Source organism: Scedosporium apiospermum (assembly GCF_000732125.1).
Source record: "Scedosporium apiospermum strain IHEM 14462 chromosome Unknown SEQ_SAPIO_0033, whole genome shotgun sequence".
Lineage (NCBI taxonomy): Eukaryota > Fungi > Ascomycota > Sordariomycetes > Microascales > Microascaceae > Scedosporium > Scedosporium apiospermum.
The window spans coordinates 820,525-841,396 of record NW_015971734.1 but is presented as its reverse complement, the minus strand read 5'-3'; the positions used below and the strand labels follow the sequence as shown (position 1 = coordinate 841,396).

At 51.3% G+C, this 20,872-nt stretch overlaps 5 protein-coding genes and 1 pseudogene across 5 annotated transcripts; 3 read left to right on the top strand and 3 right to left on the bottom strand.

Moving 5' to 3' along the window:
* Positions 1–2,170: 2,170 nt before the first annotated feature.
* Positions 2,171–3,319, bottom strand: SAPIO_CDS0812 (annotated as a pseudogene; the record flags this gene model as incomplete).
* A 4,179-nt stretch (positions 3,320–7,498) lies between these two features.
* Positions 7,499–10,630, top strand: SAPIO_CDS0811 (Protein kinase domain-containing protein ppk32; the record flags this gene model as incomplete). The annotated part of the gene is made up of 3 exons (XM_016783511.1): positions 7,499–8,107; positions 8,160–9,018; positions 9,081–10,630. 3 exons carry the CDS (start codon positions 7,499–7,501, stop codon positions 10,628–10,630), a joined length of 3,018 nt encoding a protein of 1,005 aa, XP_016646277.1.
* Positions 10,631–11,013: 383 nt separating this feature from the next.
* On the bottom strand, positions 11,014–11,644 carry SAPIO_CDS0810 (uncharacterized protein; the record flags this gene model as incomplete). Its single annotated transcript, XM_016783510.1, has 3 exons — positions 11,014–11,093; positions 11,150–11,286; positions 11,415–11,644. The coding sequence occupies 3 exons, from the start codon at positions 11,642–11,644 to the stop codon at positions 11,014–11,016; spliced, it is 447 nt and encodes a 148-aa protein (XP_016646276.1).
* A 2,101-nt stretch (positions 11,645–13,745) lies between these two features.
* SAPIO_CDS0809 (Branched-chain-amino-acid aminotransferase, cytosolic) lies at positions 13,746–15,054 on the top strand (the record flags this gene model as incomplete). The annotated part of the gene is made up of 2 exons (XM_016783509.1): positions 13,746–13,965; positions 14,042–15,054. 2 exons carry the CDS (start codon positions 13,746–13,748, stop codon positions 15,052–15,054), a joined length of 1,233 nt encoding a protein of 410 aa, XP_016646275.1.
* Positions 15,055–15,630: 576 nt separating this feature from the next.
* On the bottom strand, positions 15,631–16,237 carry SAPIO_CDS0808 (uncharacterized protein; the record flags this gene model as incomplete). Its single annotated transcript, XM_016783508.1, has 2 exons — positions 15,631–15,766; positions 15,945–16,237. The coding sequence occupies 2 exons, from the start codon at positions 16,235–16,237 to the stop codon at positions 15,631–15,633; spliced, it is 429 nt and encodes a 142-aa protein (XP_016646274.1).
* A 747-nt stretch (positions 16,238–16,984) lies between these two features.
* On the top strand, positions 16,985–20,708 carry SAPIO_CDS0807 (uncharacterized protein; the record flags this gene model as incomplete). Its single annotated transcript, XM_016783507.1, has 6 exons — positions 16,985–18,031; positions 18,087–18,879; positions 18,961–19,110; positions 19,889–20,265; positions 20,332–20,546; positions 20,657–20,708. 6 exons carry the CDS (start codon positions 16,985–16,987, stop codon positions 20,706–20,708), a joined length of 2,634 nt encoding a protein of 877 aa, XP_016646273.1.
* Between the last annotated feature and the right edge of the window lie 164 nt (positions 20,709–20,872).

Here is a 20,872-nt window from a genome sequence, read left to right as displayed (position 1 = left end):
GCATTCGTTGTCGCCTCTGGTTTCGGCCATCTCGTCGAACCATGTCGAGAGCGACGATATATCAGCCAACATGTTAAGGAGCTTCGAAAACAAATAGGCGAGGATTAATAAGAATTTATAGCTTTCGCCTATAATTCGAGAAAAAAGACGCTCGAGAGGGAACAAAAAATAGATGGGCCACTGGTTTGGCGAGAATTGAGAGCGAAACAACAGTCCGATTCTTGTACATCATTGATGTTGGTGCCTGTAGGGGCCCATGATTTCTTTAATTGCATTGGATCGTTTAGAAACAATATCAAGCATCAATTGATGCATATATCCTGGAAACATCATAGGAGGGGGATTGCAGCCTACTCCTTCGTGCTGCCGAGGTTCAAAGGTACGGAATCCGCCTTTACAATTACAGAAAACCCACAGATATATACGAATTACAGCGACGGTATTTCACGGTTTAATCGAGAAGATGAAGGAGATTCTGGTATATTCGATCTGTCGAAGTTGGGGGTGTGGTTTAACAACCGTTGCAACTGTCGCGGGAGGACCTTCGTTCCTGGACCATTCAGGGATGAGGAGGAAGGAAAATATTATTGTTGCGGCTATTTACTGCCTGTGTATTTCATAACCCTTCCCTTTTTGCAACCCTTCCTCACCTGCAACCGTTGATAATGTGCAACTTGTCCGCAGGCGGTAACTAGATCCTTTCGGCTTCTACTCTTGATGGTACCTCTCTGAATATTATGCATAATGGACTCAAGAATGAAAATCAAGGAGAGGTTAATTTCCTCGGTCGTCTCCTGCCGGAGTATGATCCAGCTGAAGAGCGCAGATCAATTGATGTCGTTTGTAGATGGCCCCGGGTGGGTCGAGAATGGGCAATACGATTAGACTTGTTGACTCCTCAGCAATCTCATTTTCGCCAGGATCGCGACACCCACTTCGACGGAAAAAACAAGCAGACAGAATTCTGAGCAGCTTCTGGATAAACCCATAAAAGACGGGTTATTTTATCTGGGAGAAGCTCGGCGCCACCTTCCTTATGATGTCAATGACATAAAGTCAATATCGGGAAAAGTTGCCCGCTCTTGGCCCCACTCCGTGTTGGTGGCCCCGCCCCGAGTTCCGAACTCTGACCCGCTTGCGCCGATCCGGAATGTTTCTTTGTCCACCGATCTCCGGAACAGGTTCGGTCGTCTGCCCCGAGTGGAACGCGGGAGTGTCTCTGCCTATGGCGTGAAATAGCGGGAACTGTATCCACTACCCTGCGTCTTGCAACCACCTTCTATATCGCTTCTTCTCATCACCCGCCTCTAACCGGAGCCTCCGAAATTTCCATCAAGTGCCACCCATTTCCTCCTCTTCTAGCCCGTCCGCCCGACAAGTCCGGTTCTTTCGGGTTTCCTGCCTCGGAAAATCATTCTCAACCTCTTCCCAGAAAGAGCATGCTCATTCGGTTCTCTTTATCTGGCTTGTATAATCGCTTCCGCCCGACTTTCCGCCAAGTTTGGGATGAAGGAGAAAAGGAACGTGGGCGTAAGATCTCCGACAGAGAAATGAGGTTGAAAAATATCTGCGACTTTTTGATTAAACTCAAATTCTACATTGTAAAAATGAGAAGGAATAAGAAAAGAAAAGAAAAAGAAAAACCAGATTACAAAATTTGAAATATCCAAGAGGTGACACAATCATGTCAGCTCTGTTTAAATCAAGCGAGACAACCAAAATTCTAGGAAAATACTAAGAGGAAATCCAGTAGCAAATGCAACACCCCTTTGACCTTTTCTCTTCGTACAACGCCAGACCAGCTTTTCCCCAAACCCTCTAACCTCATCATGAAACATGGTCGTGTCAAGACATGTACCGAATTTGACATGTCTCAGTCCAAGCGAAAACTGAGAAATGAAGAGACAGTCTCGAGAAAAGAATTAGATAATAATTCGAAACGCCCTTTAGACCATAAATGCCGTAGCGTGGGGTGGGCTCACGGCCATTCGTGAACGTAGTGTGCGGTATTATGTTGGCGACCGAAAGGGGTATACTCTGTAAAATCGATTGCAAGGAGTCAGATGTCCAGACAACAAACGAGAAATTATAAACGCCTTCCTCAAAATTGGCGCAAATTTCCCCCAAGGCTTAACCCGTGCCAAGGAACTTCGTTTGCGACGTAACTTCTTCAGAGTCTCTTCTCCAGCATGACAAGATTCCTGAATCCTTCCTTCCACTTCTCCACCTGACCACTTGTCGGTCTCGGCAACGGGCTTCTCGCGAAGCCTCCATAGGCCAGCCACGATTCCATCCCAGCCTTCATCCCGACCACACCGCTCTGGATGGCAGTCCAGTCTCCATGCGAGAGCACGTTTTGCATCTCTCGAGCCTCTTGAATCTTGCCCTCGTGGAAGAGTTCTAGGGTCTTGACGCAAGCCTTGGGCGCGAGGTTCGCCAGACCCGCGAGGATACCGTGGCCTCCTGCAATGGCGGCCTGAAGCGCAAAGTCGGCTGAACCCGCAAGCACAAGGAAACCGGGATCAGCGGTATCACCGCCCATACTATCGTCTGCGGACTTGCGAAACCTGTTCCGCGTAGCATCAACGACTCGGTTCAGCTTTCCTGTGTTGCCACAGGTGAACTTTACCCCGACAATGTTGGGATGCTGAGCTAGCGAGATAATCACATCCGACGTGAGGTCTAGGCCACCGGCGCCACCAGGATAATTGTAAATCATGATGGGTATCGGCGAGGCGTCCGCGACCTCCCGGAAGTATTGGAGCACGGTCTCCGAAGATGGTGCGAAAAGCGGCGCATAATATGACGGCGGTAACACGAGAGCATAATCGCCGCCCGCTTCCCATGCCTCCCGGCAATATTGGATAGTTTCGCGAGTGCTCTGGCACCCACAGCCAACAATTACCGGGAGGTCACGGAACCCATTCTCGTTCAAGGCCTTCCGTGTTACGGCCGTGACAAGCTGTCTCTCGGAGTGGGTCAGGTGCACGGCCTCGCCGTTGGAACCTTGTGTTGCGAGACCGGCTACCCCGGCCTTGGCGAGCCGTACGGCGTGGCGAGCAATGGTCTCAACATCGACGTTTTCCGTGCCAGGCTCAAAAAAGCAAACGGTGGGAACGTAAACGCCGGGTTTGAGGCGACGTTGGCGGCGCTGAGATCTGTTGAGGTCTGTGTCGATCGACGAACTGTCAGAAGAGCTATCGAGAGGAGAAGAGGATCCGTTGGCCACCATCAAGCCTGAAGAGGGCCCAATAGGGAGATTGACAAGTTCGCCAAGGAAACTGTTCCGAGGGGAGGACAAATCGTTGTGGGGAGACATCTTTGTGCCGGGAAAAGACTTGGCCTAGACGATGGAGAATGAACACTCTTGGAGATGGGAATCCGAGCGTTGAGGGGGTTGGTGTCTTAAACTCGGCTCAATACCATAACAGGGCTTGGGAGTTCAAGGCGAGTGGGCAGTGTGAGGCGAGCTGAGGTTTGGTGGCACACCCGGTAGGCGAAAAGACTATGGCTCAAAGCACCAAAGGAATGGTGATGGCTTCAGTCCATAAACTTGAGGGGGGAAGGGGGGAGACAATCTCAATTTAACTAAAGGCGAAGATATTAACCCAATCATGGCAGGGTCGAGAGCAGAAATTTTCATCCCGTATTTAGTCCCGAATCGGACCCGTGGCTCTGGCAGGCATGATACAGGGAATAGTCCCGGGCATGGGGTCTTTCAGGTAGCTGGGGCTAGGACCCCAACCCTGTCCTGTCCGGTGTTGGGATTTGTGTGTTTAGACATGCGACTGCTGCTTGGGCTGGGCGAGTGCAAGGAGGTGAGATTGTGGTGACGCAGGACCACGAGGATGAAGGTAGGTGACAGGAGGGACGGGGATTACAGATGGTGTGCTGGTGGAGGAAGCACAACACCCTCCCAACACCAACCACATTCGAGGACCACACCGGGGGAAGAGAAGAAGTGCCCCGGTGGCGTTAGAATGAGGTCCTCTTTCAAGGAAGAGGCCGTGGAATGGAATGCGTCGTAGGCGCCTGACCACCTATGCTCTTTGGAATCAGTGGCAAACAGGGGCAGGGACCAGTCTCGTACACAGGAGATTTTGAATGCGGACAAAAAGATGGGAATGGTAAAGGGGGTAAGCACCTGGGGGCAAGGGTTAGGATAGGTCATAGGCAAGAGATGAGTATGCGAGGATCATCGACCAAGAGCACACTCGCTGAGATTGTCTCGTACGAAGTACGGGCTGTGCACTTCCATGGCACTCGCATGATGGCATGTTCCTACCACCTCCCTAGAGGCCAGTGCTGGGAGGGTTTACAGTACTTCATGGAGGCATGGGAGTCGCTTCCATGTCTCAATTACTTAAAAGCTGTCCGAAAGAAAACAAGGGAAAATCCTCGAAGCGAAGAGAGGAGTGTGTGATTCACCTGGGATTGTGAAGACCATGACACAGCGACGTACTTCGTACAACCTCGACCGGTGGTCGCTGCCAGGGTTGTCAATGAGAAAGTGTGGGGGTCCTCAGTCCTTCACCCCAGACTTGCTTTTTTGTTGTTAGCACCACGGAATTTCCGGTCATCGTTCCGTTCGAGTTCGAATCCGCGCCTGGAAGCGAGGCTAGAACAATTGTGGAAATTCTGCGGAAATTCTCTTTGCACATTAACTCGAGAGATGCAGGAGGTCCAAGCCTTGGCGAGTGGATCAAAGGCTTAGAAACTCTCATTGCGCTCATTAATACAGAAAAAGATTCAATATCTTGTTGTCCGATATTGACTAGGATTCGTGTGGGGGTTTAGTGACTTTGGGGTCTCCTAGACACCGGTGACTGCCGGCCAGTCCATTTGCACGTACCTCCTCGTAGAGCGATCTCGGTATGAAAATCGAGGATCTCCTGCTAGTAATACCTCAGCATGGCTCTCGATGAAGTAGTATAGGTGAAATGGAAAATGCACAATCCTGACTGCAGCCAGTTCCGCCTTTCCCGGGTGTGATATTCCATTATAGGATCTTGTTACCAGGCTATCCCGACCATTCGGTACTGAACTACTCTCCCGCTCCTGAGACGCGGCATCTCCAAAGAGTTCTGTGGTGTGCGTTTCGGAATGTTCCAACAACGACTGCAGATACGTGCGCCCCGGGATTTGGGTAGGGAGGCAATGCTGGGACTCAACATGTTCCATGAGGCCAAACTCTGCGATGAAGAGCAAAAACAACAGCAGTGGCTTCGTGGCCTACACGCCTTGGCGACATGGGTCAAGCTGAAGCCAGCAATGACAAACTGATGTGGGATGGTACTACCCGACACCCTGGGATAATATTCTCCTGCGATGCAACGTCATGGGGAAAGTCGCATATTACCAGAGTTTCCCCCGGCATGGGTGAATGAGAAGGAGCGGCCAGAGACGTTGTTATCCCGCATACGATTTCAGAAAACCGGGTCAACGCTAGCACAAGCATAAACAGACTATTGGGAGTGGCGACGGGATCAGACCCAATTCCACGGTCGCGTCTTTTCCAGATTTTCCTTGTTGGGCCTCGGTCTAGCCAGAGTGCAAGCGAATTGAAATGTGGGTTCAGGTAATCGACGTTGTTGGGGACCCCGTATTATTACCCCATGGGAGACCTGGTCGAGATCAGCGTTGGGTTGATGTTGGATCAGGCAACGTCCATTGGGGAGCACAGCAGGACACCAGGGTTGGAAGAAGCGCGGACTGCGATAATACCGCCTTGCCGAATTTGGCTTCAATGGCGCGGAAATTAAAACGAGATGAACAGCCAGCAGAAGCAAGATGGGGGGGGGGGGGGGAATTGCTCGTTTGGAACGTGGTTCCTTTGTTATATCTGAATTTGGAGTCTGGAAGCCACCCGGTGAGGCGTGTCGGATGTGAGCTTTCCAGCACCTTCCTCATACGAAGCGCAAGTAGGAAGTACGTCCGATAGTGTTTGTGAGGAAGGTGGAACCCAGTCCAATGGTCTGGGATTGTCGTGCGAGTTCGATTCCGATGTTCCAGGATGACTTGGACCGAGACGAGCCCTGAGCTTTGATAATGTGTGCGAAGTGAGGCATGGGATTTCCTTGGACAAAGGGGTGTCGAGTACTGAGGTATTATGAAGTAATAAAATGTCGGATTTGGAAAGCCAGGGTGACAGGAATCTGAAGGAAGGTCAGGATGTTAGTTCGAATTCCATTCTTGCCCTTCAATGATAGGAAAGTGCCAGGCGGGGCAGGCATGCCCATCCACAACACACAGGCTCCTTCAAGACGAGGTGATGAGGACTCTTCCTCTGATTCCGAGGTAAGGAAGGAGCCATGGATTTGTGACAATATCCCCAACATTCTACAAAGTACTATCACATGAAAAAGTCGCAGGCGCCTTCCCAGTGATGCTCGCATCTGTGCCTCGTGCCTTCTCGTCTTCCTCCAAACCAAGCCAACTCTGGTGGCATGCAAACAGTTGTCTGGAAGGTGCTGCATCAGTACCATTGCCCTGACTTCTTCCACGCCTCGCAGAAAATTGAAATCGGCACTCTCCGCTGTACATTTGTGCATTTGTTAGGAAACCCGTGGTCGAGTCGGGAGGAAAGTGTCAAGTTTGATAGTACCATGCTCCCGACAGGCTGTTTTGAACCACGAAGCTATCTCTAAATTTCCAACATCGGCTCATGGAGGACAGAGACAGCAAGTGCCAATTGCACAACGTTGTGACAAGAGATTTTCTGGAAATTATCACCAGGGGGCTTCCCGTGGGATTCGAAGGAAACGATACACAGGTACGAAGTACACCGCATTGTTTCTAGCTCGGTTTGAATGGTCAGACATATAATGAAGCTGATTTGCCCTCATGAAGTTGCAGCTCTCAGTACTTCGTACTTTGTACGTTTCCCGCATGCAAGCACTCCCCATACGTATCATGTCTGTCCAAGACGAGATCAGATACTGAGAAGCAAGTAATTCCCTTAATAAAATTTGGAAAGACAAAAAAAAAAAGAAAAGGCTCCCGGAATTCTCGTAGGAAAAATACATTTGGCGTTTGCAGAAGGCAAAGAAGCTCGGAGAGATTCACACTCTAGAGAAAATGTGTCAAGTACCTTTTACATGCACTTACACAACTGATTGCGAGGGCGGTGAGGGGCGGCACAAAGCCCATTACGAAGCTCGCGATTCTCGCATTGGGCTGAGGCCCGAGCCGCGCAAGACGGCAAGACAAGATATCAATTGATCGCAAAGAATTATCAAGCCTCGTTTCATCCGCCAAATTTCGTGATTCAACTGCGACACAGGCAGAGAACAGCGCGAACGTTCCTTACGAAGGCACCGAGCGAATCCCCATCTGATTCCCCGATCGGAGCACGCGGCACCGGCGGTGGCATTTGGCCAACAGGAGATATTCAATCTCCCCTTGCAGCTCGATCGCGAGTCCGTCCAAGTCTCCACGACGCATTTCACTCGATCCATCATGTGTAACTAGGCGACGCCCGCCTCCTAAATCCACCACAATGTCCATGTTCTCCTCAGCCTTTAAATCCATATCTGCCACCAACATTACCGGCAACTACTCCATCTCTCCAGACCCCACATCCACGGCCGGCCCTTGGAGGATACACGATGCCAAGAAAAAGTCCACCGGGAAGGCATACAGCGTCTTCATCTTCGACAGGAAGTCCCTCGATTCGCACGGGAACTCGCTAGGTCGGTCCGGAGCGTCCTCCTTCAAGCGCGCCGCCGATGAGGTTGTCGAACGGTTGCGGAAAGAGGCGTCGAGCCTCGCGAAATTGCGACACCCGAATATATTAGAGCTTGTTGAGCCCGTGGAAGATACTAGGGGCGGAGGCCTTCAGTTTGTCTCCGAGGCCGTTACTGCGAGTCTTTCGAGCTTACTGGCCGAGAAGGATGACAGCGAGAGAAGCGGCGGTCCGGGCGGACGATCCAGCCGGTTCGTCGTGGAGGATGCCGATGGTGTGAGAAGGAGAAGGGAACTCGAAATTGACGAGCTGGAGATACAGAAGGGCTTGTTGCAGATTAGCAAGGCTCTGGAGTTTTTACACGATAATGCGGGGCTAGTCCACGGCAATCTCACACCAGATGCTGTCCTCGTGAATGCAAAGGTAAGGAAGACGCTTTGATCTCAGCCCGCGCAACATTCTAACAACCGTAAAGTCCGACTGGAAGATTAGTGGTCTCTCTTTCTGCTCTCCAGCAGAGGGCTCGAATAAGCCCACATCTATCCAAGGGATCAGCCTCTCCGAGGTGCTCAATATTGATCCAAGACTTCCGCGATACGTTCAGTTGAACCTCGACTATAGCTCGCCCGACTTCATACTCGACAATAATCTTAATACATCCGCAGATATGTTCTCGCTAGGGTTACTCTGCATCGCTCTGTACAACTCGCCACATCGATCTCCTCTGGAAGCACATGGAAGTGTATCCACGTACAAGCGGCTGTTTTCTTCCTCATCAACTATACCATCCATATCTAATAAATTTCTCGCCTCGGGAAACCTGCCTCGGGATCTTTCCACCCATGTGCTACCACGCCTCATCACTCGTCGGCCCGCCCAACGCATGACGGCAAAGGAGTTCCAAGAGAGCGAGTACTTTGACAATATCCTTGTGTCTACCATCCGATTCCTCGACGCCTTCCCCGCCAAAACTTCCGCGGAGAAGTCTCAGTTCTTGCGCGGTTTGGTAAAGGTCCTGCCTAGCTTTCCGAAATCCGTGATGGAAAAGAAGCTTTTGCCGTCGCTATTAGATGAGATGAAGGATAAAGAGTTGATTTCTCTCATTTTACAAAACGTCTTCAAGATTATCGAGCTTCTCCCATCCGCTAAGCGCGCCTTCGGAGACAAGGTGCGCCCAGCTCTAAGAGAGACTTTTGTTGTGCCTCCTCCTAGCTCCAAGTCAGCGCCACCACAAACACATGAGAAGGATCCCGCTAAAGATGCCGGCCTCATGGTTGTGTTGGAGAATATGCCCTCTATTTGTAAGAACTCGTCTGGGAAAGAATTCAAAGATGGTAAGCCGCGAACGCCCCTCTATAGCATTTCTGTGACGTGACGGAATCTAACTCGGGTTTAGACATTCTCCCGGTGGTCGTGACCGCCATTGAATCTCCTACTCACTCGCTTGTGGATGCTGCCTTGAGGGGCCTTACCGTTATCCTTCCAGTCCTCGACTTTAGCACCATTAAGAATGAACTCTTCCCGGTTATTGCGACTGTATTCAGCAGGACAAACAGCTTGCAAATCAAGATCCGCGGCCTACGCGCATTTGTCATCCTGTGCGGTGGATCCCCTGATTCACCCGGAGACGACGGATTGGATGGATTGAGTGGAAACAAGAAGTCGTCGTCCTCCTCAAGCGCCCTCGACAAGTATACTATGCAGGAGAAGATCGTACCTCTCATCAAGGCCATAAAGACCAAGGAACCAGCGGTTATGATGGCGGCCCATGAGGTCCTCAAAGTCGTGGGTCAGACGGCGGATATCGAGTTCATCGCCCTAGACATTCTCCCTATTCTCTGGAACATGAGTCTCGGCCCTCTCCTCAGCCTCAAACAGTTCCAGGCGTTTATGGATCTCATCAAAAGCCTCTCTCGAAAAGTCGAAGATGAGCACTCGAAGAAACTGCAAGAACTCACGGGGCCGTCCAACGGCGCCACGGCGGCGCCTGCCGAGGATTTTATGGCATTCGGCGGCCTTACTGGCACGGCGTTCGATCCGGCGAACGGCAGCGACGAAAACGACTTTGAGGCGCTTGTCAAGGGGAGGTCGTCGACGTCGAAGGACACAAGTCATGGCGGGACATTCCCTAGCTGGGACGATAACCCACCTAGCGCATCCGCGTCAGCTGTCAGCCGCTCGGCGGGTTCCCCACAGCCACCAACATTCTCCTGGTCGACGCCGACTGCTACGCCCAAGCCTGGGCAGCTCGGTGCGATAAAGACCCAGCAGCAAGGTTCGGGCTTTAGAACTGTCACGCCCGATCTTTCTGGTTTCGGCGCTCTCACTCCGACGTCCACCCAGTTCTCGAAACCGCTACAGCCGGCGCAACCGATGCAGTCAGCGTTTCCACCCCCTCCGCTTTCGCAAAGCCATACTGGTACGTCGACATCTTCCATCAACTGGCCATCGGGCGGCGCTCCTGCCGCCACTTCCTTGTCCAATCCATGGGCCTCCACGACTAGCTCCACGATGGGGCAGCAGCAAGCTTCTTCCTCGGCGTTTGGAAACCTCGGTTCGTCAATGAATAGCCTCGCGCTCAACGCACAGCGTCCGATGGGCTTGCAGCCGTCATCGTCGTCAACGTCCTCGTTCTCGTTGCCACCGCCACCAACAACGAATACGGGTGGCTCTTCGTCATTTAGCCTCCCACCGCCCCAGGCGTCAGCGCCCGCCGGCGGAAATGTCTGGGCAACTCAGACTTCAAAGGGAGGAATGGGTATGGGTATGGGTATGGCATCCATGGCAAAGCCGGCCATGTCTAATCTGCAGAATACAGGGATGGGAATGGGAATGGGCGCTGGTGCACCAGTTGGAAACATGATGGGTATGGGAACGGGTATGGGAGCAGCTAATAACCAGGCGAAGCCGAAGAGCGGACTTGATAAGTATGAAAGTTTGCTCTGAGAATGGAGTTGCAATGAAGGGCAGGTACCCATATCCAGTTTTTACCTAGACTCGTCAGTCATAGCGAGCATGTATTTTGGCATATGGAAAATGTGATACAGTCATTGGCGGATATTTGCACTTTCCTTGAGTTGTCACCATTCAGAAACAGAGGATTTGCATACGTTTTTTTATTCCACCCCTTGGCTGCTCTTCAAATTCAAGTTTCCCCTTCCCAATGAGGGCTCTAATGTGCTAACCTTCTAATTTTGAGAAGGCAAGCCAGATCTGCGCCTTGGACCAAAGCATGAAAATGTCAAAAATCAACGCCTGCCATTATGCCACAACTCCTCGCTTTACCCTCTAGTGAAGAGAGCTTGTATCCTGTATCACCAGCAGAGCCACTAGGGACACGAAGAAAACTCGGAGCGACACGCGGGGAAGGGGCCACTTAGGATACCATCATTGTTTTTGATGTGATCACCTCAGAAAACAGCAGAAGTTAGCAATCTGGTCTACTGAAACAAGAAGTTGACTTACCAAGGTTAACGGTAGAGCGGTCGAAGGTCTTGCCTTGGAGATCGGTGCAGATACACGATAGCTTGGCCCTTTTCTGGTCGTACTCGCACAGCTTGCAAGTATTCGGGAATTCTCTATAAGGAGTCCAGCGATCTCCACTGATAGCGCCAGTAAAAGGTCAGAAACAATCGAAACACACGACACGTATAGAATCGATCCAAGGGAAGAAGAAACAAGAGACGGAGGGAGCAAATCAAACCAACGGAAAAAGGAAGGCGACACTCACGTCATGATGCTAAGTTGACCATCCTTGTTTCCCACGCACTTCGTGAGGTCGAGCTCGACGCACTGGGGGGCCATGCCGCCCACGCGCCCGCAGACGTACTTGATCTTGGCGGGAGCGTCGTACAAGGTGGACATTGAGTTGAACTTGCAGGAGTCCAAGCCGCCGACCTTGACGTGCTCGGGGCTCGAGAAGGCCGCGAGGCCCGCGAGAAGAAGGTTGTTGATGCGCATGATTGCGGGGATGGTTTGATGGGCTGGATATCGAGTTCAAGTTCAGTGGTGAAGAAGTTGGAATGTGATTTGGATGTTGGAGATGGAGATGTTTTGATGATGAAGGAGGAAGAAGTGGAGGAAGACAAGAGGAATCTTTGTTTATATCAGGCTGCGGGAACAGGGATGATTACAGAGCGATGAAGTGGAGGAAAGAACAAGTCAACGTCAAGAGGAATGGCATGCGGGCAATGAGGATCATCAGCTGGGAGCATGTTTATTTGGGCAGATATGGAAGTCTCTATCTCGAGTTGGGATCCTGGTATACAGCCTCCGTCTCCTTCCTCCCATCTATTCTAGTCCCAGCATGGCTAGGAACTGAAGGCTGAGCTGATCAAGGTATCTCCTACTTCTTGATGGTGCTACCGGAATATTGAGCGGTTCATTTCTTCTTCAGCAATGAGCTGACTCTTGGGGAACCAGACTCAGATCGCGCTTCCTTCCCAGTTACGGCAGTCCACAACCTTGGCAATACAATTCTTGTCATTGACATTTTGGAGGGTACCATCCACATTGTCAAGGGAAGCAACTGCAAAATGAGCGCATCGGTTAGCCGCGATTTGTAGCGAAGTCAAGTAGAATTGCAGTTGACGTTATCAAGTCCACCAAGAGGAAGCGAGGACGATAAACTTACGAAGGTTGAGGGACGACCATTTTGAGATTTGGCTTCCTGGAGATACCTGGCAAAGGCAGCTGAGGTATCTGGCATATCCTAGGTACGTGCACTCGCAGATTTCCGAAATGGAATTGTCGTCTTTCTTGGGCCTGTCGAGATCGAGCAGGTTAGCCTTGGCAAGGAAATGTTTGAAAACAGAAAGTTGCAAGTCTCAAAGGAAATTGTTGGGGAGGGGATGAGAGTGCATGCTCTTACGACCCGATTTGCAAAATTCCGTCCTTTGGGTGGACACAGTTGTTAAGAGGTAGCTCATTGCAGAAAACATCATCTCCAGATTTGCAGCGGTAGAATGTCACCATATCGGGGTGTGTAGCTACAGCTACGCAGGATGGCGTCTTTGCTGCAAGGGCTGGAAGGACAATGGCCCCAATGGTGGAAAGGACGGATGTGATGCTGAGATGCATGATTGTGGTGTTTATGTTGTGATGGATTCCTGTTTGTGTTGAATTGGGAGATGTTGAAGAAGCTTTCTGGTGATGGAGAGAGAAGATATCTGACAATGGGATTTTCCAGAAAGATTTCAAAGAGCAGGTTTATATACTGGTATATATATACAACCGGTATACTTTCTAGCTCCAGCGATTCTTGGGTATTCGCAGACTTGTGATGGAGGTCCTCGGTTGCTCCTGCCAGCTTCGGATTGCACTTCAGCTAGAGGGCTATCCAAGGGCATCAAACCATGAAAACCCAACCCAACCTATTCACAAAAGAAGAGGGATTCATGGCTATGGTATATTCTGGATCTATGAAGAAGAGGTGATATTCAGGAATCTAGACAAGGAGAAATATTTAAGAGTCGTTTTGACGAGGTGCACTTAGATCCCAGGGAAAAAACCTACTTAGCCCTTCTGCAATACTAGGTAGAACAACATCTAGGCACTATGAAGAATGTCCCCTACTAGATTTACAATGACTTCAAACATCTGGAGAGCATCAATTCGAATCTGCTGGGCTGATGACTTGAGTTGAACTGCAGAACTGACCTGACCTACGAAGTAGAGCTGAGGTTAAGCTATGCTGTCTACTAGAATATTCCAATAAACCTTTCCCGAGCTTTCCCCAGAAAATCGGTATGCATGTATCCACCCGGGCCGAAGCCATTGGTACAAAGGCCGCTGATTGCCGCATTTAGTTCTTATCTCTAGCGCATTGGCCAACTAAAAATTACGAAATCAACTGAATTTTGGCCCGGCAATGACTCAAGTCACGATACTTCGTACCTCGTGGGTGGGTTTGCGCCGGCTTTGGTACTTCCGGCTCCAAGTCGAGCCCCCGTCTTGGTGGTAATTATCTCCTCCGGTTCGGCCTTCATCCCTCCCTCCCTCTCAACCCTCTCTCCCCGCCCTCAACAACCATACTCATTCCCATCCTCCAGGTCCCTTCACAATGCGCTACCTCGCTACGCGATGGCGCTCCGCCATTCCTCGCTCGGCGTTACTAGCTAAGCGATCCCCAGCGCTCGCATGGCAGGCTTCGAGGTTATACAGCGCCGCGGCCGCTTCGCCGCCTCTACCCGTTGACGTCTCGAAGCTTACTATCCAGAAGACCGAGAAGCCTTCGGAGTTGAAGAAGCCCGAGGAACTCGTCTTTGGAAGGACCTTCACAGGTATGCAGCCTCCAACATTACTGTTTATCTAGGGGCTAGGGGAGAGTTGCAACTAATGTATTAATTTTTATTTTAGACCACATGCTCACGATCGAGTGGACGAAGGAGGATGGATGGAATGCCCCCAAGATCACCCCCTACCAAAACCTTTCCCTCGACCCCGCCACCTGCGTCTTCCACTACGCCTTCGAGTGCTTCGAGGGAATGAAGGCCTACCGCGATTCCAAGGGCCAATTCCGCCTCTTCCGTCCCGACAAGAACGCCGCGCGCCTCAACAAGTCCGCCTCCCGCATCGCCCTCCCCACCATCGACCCCGAGGCCCTGACCAAGCTCATCGCTGAGTTCGTCAAGCTCGAATCCCGCTTCATCCCCAACCAGAGGGGCTACTCCCTCTACCTCCGCCCCACCTTGATCGGCACCCAGAAGACCCTTGGCGTCGGTCCTCCCGGCTCTGCGCTTCTCTTCGTCATCGCTTCCCCCGTTGGTCCTTACTACCCCACTGGATTCAAGGCCGTCTCACTCGAGGCGACCGATTACGCCGTGCGCGCTTGGCCCGGCGGTGTTGGTGATAAGAAGCTCGGCGCCAACTACGCCCCTTGCATCGTCCCTCAGTTGGCTGCCGCGAGCCGTGGGTTCCAGCAGAACCTCTGGCTCTTTGGAGAGGAGGAGTACGTCACCGAGGTCGGCACGATGAACATGTTCGTCGCGCTCAAGGACAAGGTTACCGGCCAGAAGGAGCTCGTCACCGCTCCTCTCGACGGAACCATTCTCGAGGGTGTCACTCGCGATTCCGTCCTCAGCCTCGCTAGGGAGAAGCTCATCCCCGAGGGTTGGAAGATCTCGGAGAGGAAGTATACCATGAAGGAGCTTGCCGAGGCGTCGAAGGAGGGTCGTCTTCTCGAGGCTTTCGGCTCGGGTACCGCTGCTGTTGTGAGCCCCGTTAGGGCCATCAGCTGGAAGGGCGAGCTCGTGGGCTGTGGTCTTAAGGATAACGAGGAGACCGGCCCTGTTGCTCTCAAGATGAAGGAGTGGATCGAGGCGAGGCAGTATGGTGATGAGGACCATGAATGGAGCTATGTTGCCAATTAAATACAATGGCGAGGGTAGGAGGGAGCGCTTAGATTTAGACTTTTGGTTCTTGCTGGCCTTTTTTTTTCGATAGACGGAATGGAACCATTTGTATATAATTTATGAACACAATTTTTGGTGATTTCGTTTTCATTTTTGTCCTACAATTCTAAGCCGATCTATTCACAAAAGACATGGGAGAGGGTCTTTAGGCCAAACATCCACCAGGACACTGACTCATTTTCAGCGATGGAATGTGTAAAGAGGACTGCAGGGATCTGGGAAACAAGGTGGCGGGCTGGTCAAGCACCGCCATTCTATGTAGCGCAGCGTCTACCAACTCCAGAAATAACAGAGCGTGAAATCGGAGGGGCTGTATCCCGGGGTCGTAGAGATAAGAACAACCGACACATGATGACAATAACAAAAAGGAGATATAGGATTTGACCATGATACAGATCCTTCCCACTAGCGTTTTAACAGGGTTCGCAGGTGACGGCGGGAAGCATTAAGAAAAAGGAGGTGTTGTTTTTAAACAGGAGGACCTTGTTCCGAGAATTCCTTGTCGTTTCCCACTTTGCTTGATTTCCATTCCATTTAGACGGGGGGATGCTTTCCCTCTCTCGTGCTCGTGTACTCGTCAACGGGGAGGACGTGTTCGGGACTGGGATCCTCGAGGATGCCCTCGGCCTCTAACCTCCTTCGAGCCTCTTCGAGGGCCCAGGTGTCGAGACTAGATGGGGAAGCTTGTTAGCCGTCATGATTCATCATATCAAAATGCCTCAGAACGGGGACCTTGATAACGCCATTCCGGAGAGACCGAAAGGAATGCATTTCCAACTCAATTGGTTCGCAATTCCCCTTTCCGGTATTCCTAATGGAAGAGCAACAGGGCAAAGACAAAAACTCACGAGGTATCAGGCTTAAAAGCAAGCGCAACGACGAGAAGCAGACAGCTGGGAACGAAGACGTAAAACATGAGGTTCTCCCAGCCCTCCTTCTGGTACTTCTCGCCGGGCTTCACACCAAAGAGGTAACCCGTGGGAGGCTCGTAGGGCGACTCATGGTGGTGGGCATCACCGCCCAGGCGGCGCGACGAAGCCGTGAAGGGTCGAAGGGCGACGGTGGAGGGGGTCGCGGCGAGGGTGCGGGACCGCACGTTCCTGGCGGCTCGTATCGCCGTGTTGGCTCGGAAAAGCACCATTGTTTCGTCTCGTGTGTTCAATTCGAGGAGGGAGGAGAGATTGGTCTAGTTTCGTTGGCGATCCCCCAATTGGAATTGGGCTTTTCGTATGGGGCGGATTGGGGTTCTCCTTGAGGTTCTTGATGAAGGTTTCTTGATGGTGGTTCTGGCTCACTTGGCTTGAATCATCGGATGGCTACGGGCCGAAATTCTGCCGGTTCTGGTTGAGTGAATGACTGACAGGTACCTTTGTACACACCCAGAAGAAGAGTAATATATCACGTGGTTGATCATTACTGGGTTCTTTGGTACCCTGCACTGTGCACTAACGCACTAAGACCATCATGAGTGGTCAATTGATTTACTTCATCAACTACTGGATAGGAAAGAACGACTTGGATCCACTCTAGACTTTCACTGATCTGAGAAAGTAAGAAAACCAGGGGTTGCCAAGTTTGAATCCCTCGAGACGAAGAGAAAGCAAAGATGGCAAAAAGGACACCCTGAGACATTTCAATACCCCTTTGCCAGATTCAGCAAGCCACTCACTTACAGCAGCCTCACACCAAAGGACTCATCTCGAGTCCTGCCTTCATGAGGAAATGCCAATGTCCAGATCTATGAGATGAATCTTACTCTCTTTTTTCCAGAATATATAGATCAAATATTCTATGGCCGCTCATTTAAAAGACTGAAATGAATCATCTCCACTCATTATATATCGGCGAAAAGGGATCGGATATTTGGTAGCAAGGCATCACACGAACCATGCCTACTCTTCCAGCGGCGGATGAGCCGGGCGAGAGCTCGGCCACCACGGGAGCATATCCCTTCGGCGCGGATTCTGACTGGGCTCCTCCCTCACTACGGAAACATGCGATCTTGATGGGCGCCATGCGCCGGCGGGCCACTGTCTCTGGGCCTCGACCGCACAGAGATAGTTGGGATGAGGCGCGCCGAGATGGAACCCTGACACCTCCTCCAGAACGAAGTTCGGTATCCAGGGCCTCCTCGGCCGTGAACTTGGCGCTGATCGAAGAGCTGCTCGAGGACACGATGAGTGAGACGGACACCTACGACATTCACGAATCGAGGGATGGGTTCTTTGATGCCTTCTTCCTGCAGCCGCCCAAAATTGACTACGCCGAGCTCATGGAGGGCGTCGAGTCGACTCTCCCCGAGAACATGCGCCCTCAGAACGTCTTCTCGGTTTATCGATATCTACGCCGGCAATGGACTGGGATTCAAGATGCATTTACAGATGCGTTCGAGACGCGGGCTGGTCTTCTTACTTGCAAATCTTTCATTGCTTTCTACATTGCGTATTTTCTCTGCCTTTCACCTCCCATCCGGTTTTGGCTGGGTCGATATAGCTACATGATGGTTGTTTCTACCATTATCAACCATCCCGGCCGCACGATCGGATCGCAGATAGACGGTGCCGTTTTGACGATTCTTGGCACGGCGGCGGGCTTGGGATGGGGTGCGGTTGGTTTACAGCTCTCTACTTTTACGCCTTGGGTGTACGGCGTCATGTTGGCAGTGTTCCTTGCTATTTTTATGGCGTTCATCGCCTATCTTCGATCATATTTTATCCGGCTGTACCAATTGGTACTCTGCGCTGGGATGGCAATTTGCTATACTTGCCTTGCCGACGTTGATGGAGGGAAAGTCAAGTGGGCGAAGATCTATGAGTATGCTATCCCGTGGGGTCTGGGCCAGGCTATTGCCTTTGTTGTTTGTCTTTGCATATCGCCGGATGCTGGCGCTTTGCCAATGGCTGAAGTGTTTCATAAAGCATTTCTAGCCATGGATGTAAGTGGAACCCTTTTTCTCACCTGCCGTCCCGTGCCTCTAATTCCCAAGGTAGGAAGGGTTCATCGTTCCCCGTTCTAGAGACTACGGGATGCGCCATCGCCTGTCTCAAGCCTTTTTCGAGCTCAGTACTGCCTATCGTGACATGAAGCTCGACATCACTGTTGCGAGGTTCAGTATGGATAACCTCGCAGAGCTGCGAAATCTTATGCAAGGTGTGATTAAAGGCATCCTCTATATGAAGATCGACTCGGATCTTTTCCTCGACATGCTATGCGGTCGGCCATTAACCAGCAGGAGCTCCATGCTTAGCGAGAGAAATTTTGGTACTAGCCCCGTGCAAGAAGGCCGCCCTCCCAATAGCCGGCGAGTCTCTTCCGTCTTCTCGAATACGAGTACGAGTGCTCTCCAGTCCGGAATTACAGCACTCCGGGAGCCGACGCAAGCACTTCTAGACGGAATGCGCGAGGGTTTACGGACATGCGATGCTGTCTTCGTGGACATAGCGGGATACCGCGAATACCTAGGCCCACCGAAGGATGTTTCCTCGGACCTCAAGCATGCCGAGGAGGTTCTGCATGAGGCGATGAGGGCTTACGATGGTGTCGAGTCTGCTCTTGCCGATTTGCAAGAGTTGCGCGATTATAATCCCGAAATCGTGAAGATGCTCAGCCTTGCGAGGTCGGTTCGGATGGCTGCCAACCCAGTTGTTAGTCTTATGAGGAAATTGGAGCATATGCAGGAAGAGTCGAATGATGTCAAATTCCACCCCCCTGCGTATGCGTTTTGGAAGTCTTTGACGAGGACGAACGCGCAGGTGCGGCATGACCGTGGAGCCGTCACCCCCAGTGAGTATATCTGCACACGTCTCTCCATTCCTAGCGCTACATTCTCGTACCGATGGATTACTAATTATACCGAATGGCTAGGCTCTTATAACCAAACTTTCGTGCAGACCTTGGACCTCATCGAGAAGATTCAGGGACAAGAGCACCTCCCAGTGATACAAGAAGAGCTCGAGGAAGGGGAGAGCATTGCGGAGAAGGCGGTTGAACCCTCGCAGAATCCACAGACTGTACGTCATAAGATATGGAGGTTCTTGCACACCTTGCAAGGATTTGAGGGCAGGTATGCTCTCCGAGTTGTCGCCGTCACTGGATGTCTCGCTATTCCGGCATATTTTAGCAGTGCCCGGGGGTGGTGGAATACATACGACTCGTGGTGGGCGGTCTGTATGGCTTGGATTATGTCCCATACCATGTGAGTGGTCTTTTCCTCTCCTTAAAGGGGCTCATCTTGTACCTGGAGATAACTGACATCCCTTCGGTCCAGGGTTGGAGGAAGCATTCTGGATTTAACGAATCGCGTAGTCTGCGTGATTTTGGGCGCTGTTTGGAGCGGAATTGCGTGGAAAGTTGCATCCCGAAATTCCTATTACATGGCTGTATTTGCACCTTGGTATATGCTACCTATGCTGTACCGTCATACCCGGAGTGTTCATGCCGTAAGTCTGGCCTTAGTCTTTCTTCTCTCACCAATACTGACAATTCGAGCATTTAGCGGTCTGGGCTTGCGGGATGTCTCTCGTTTACTATCGTCTCTCTCGGATTGGTAGCCGAGGGAGACCATTCTCCATCGTTCGCAGTGCGCGGCGTATCGCTCCTTGCGGGTGTGGTCTCCGCCACGATAGTCAACTGGATAATCTGGCCTTTCATAGCCAGACATGAACTTCGAAAATCCCTTTCCTACATGCTCTTTTTCCTAAGTGTCATCTCCAGAGGCATGTGCAGAAAAAAAGACCATCCCCCACCTCCCCCTCCCAAAACCAATCATTAACCCTCTTCTAACATCCCTTAGATATGGTCGCCAAATACATATACTACGAAGAATCCGAACCAGCCACCGCCACCGACCTCCGCGAATCCGAAATCCTCGAATCCCACCTCCGCGAAGGCTTCATCCGCATCCGCCAACTCCTCTTCCTCACGCGCCACGAACTCCGTCTCCGCGGCCCCTTCGACGGCCTCCCCTTCGCGGCCCTCATCAACGCCTGCGAGGGCTACTTCAACGACCTCAGCATCGTGCGCCAGGCGGCGCTGTTCTACGCGGGGGAGTTCGTAAGGGGAGGCGAGGAGGCCAAGATGGTGCTCGAGTTTAGGAGGGATGCCGTTGCTAGTATTTTGACGAATTTGTATGTTTTGGCGGGGGCGTTGCATGCTGGGAGTAAAGTTCCTGTGAGTTTTGGTCTCTTCTTCCTTTTTTCGGTCTTAACAGTATATTGATTGGGATGGCCCTGGTAGCGATATCTTCCGAGCGCAGCCGTTGCGCGGAAGAGACTCATCGACGCCATGTCAAAGTTGGATTCTGAACACGCGTATCCTCTCGGGCCCGACGAAATGTCGAGGGAGAAGCTGGCGCTGATACATCGGTATACGTATAACGAGAGCATGACGCGGTGTGTTGCGTATTTGGAATCTATCGAGAAGTACTCCAAGTTGATTCTTGGTGAAAGGGGGTAAGTTTCTTGTTTCTCACCCTTTTCCTCTCTCAACCCCTTTTTCTTAACCCCTTTTCCTTCCTGCCTTTGCGGTTCTTCTCGCGGTTCGCTAACTTGGGGGGAAATAGATTCGACGATGAATTTAGAGATGAATCTGATAACGAGTCAGACAACGAATGAAGTTTAGATCACGAACCATGACTAGAGAGAATAATCCAAATGGAATACCTAGAATAGACATGATGATGCTCTTCGCTCATGATAATTATCCAGCAATGCCCATATACAAGAATACAGTAAAAACAACACGCGCCTTTCCATCCCATAGTAAACTCCGACCCCAT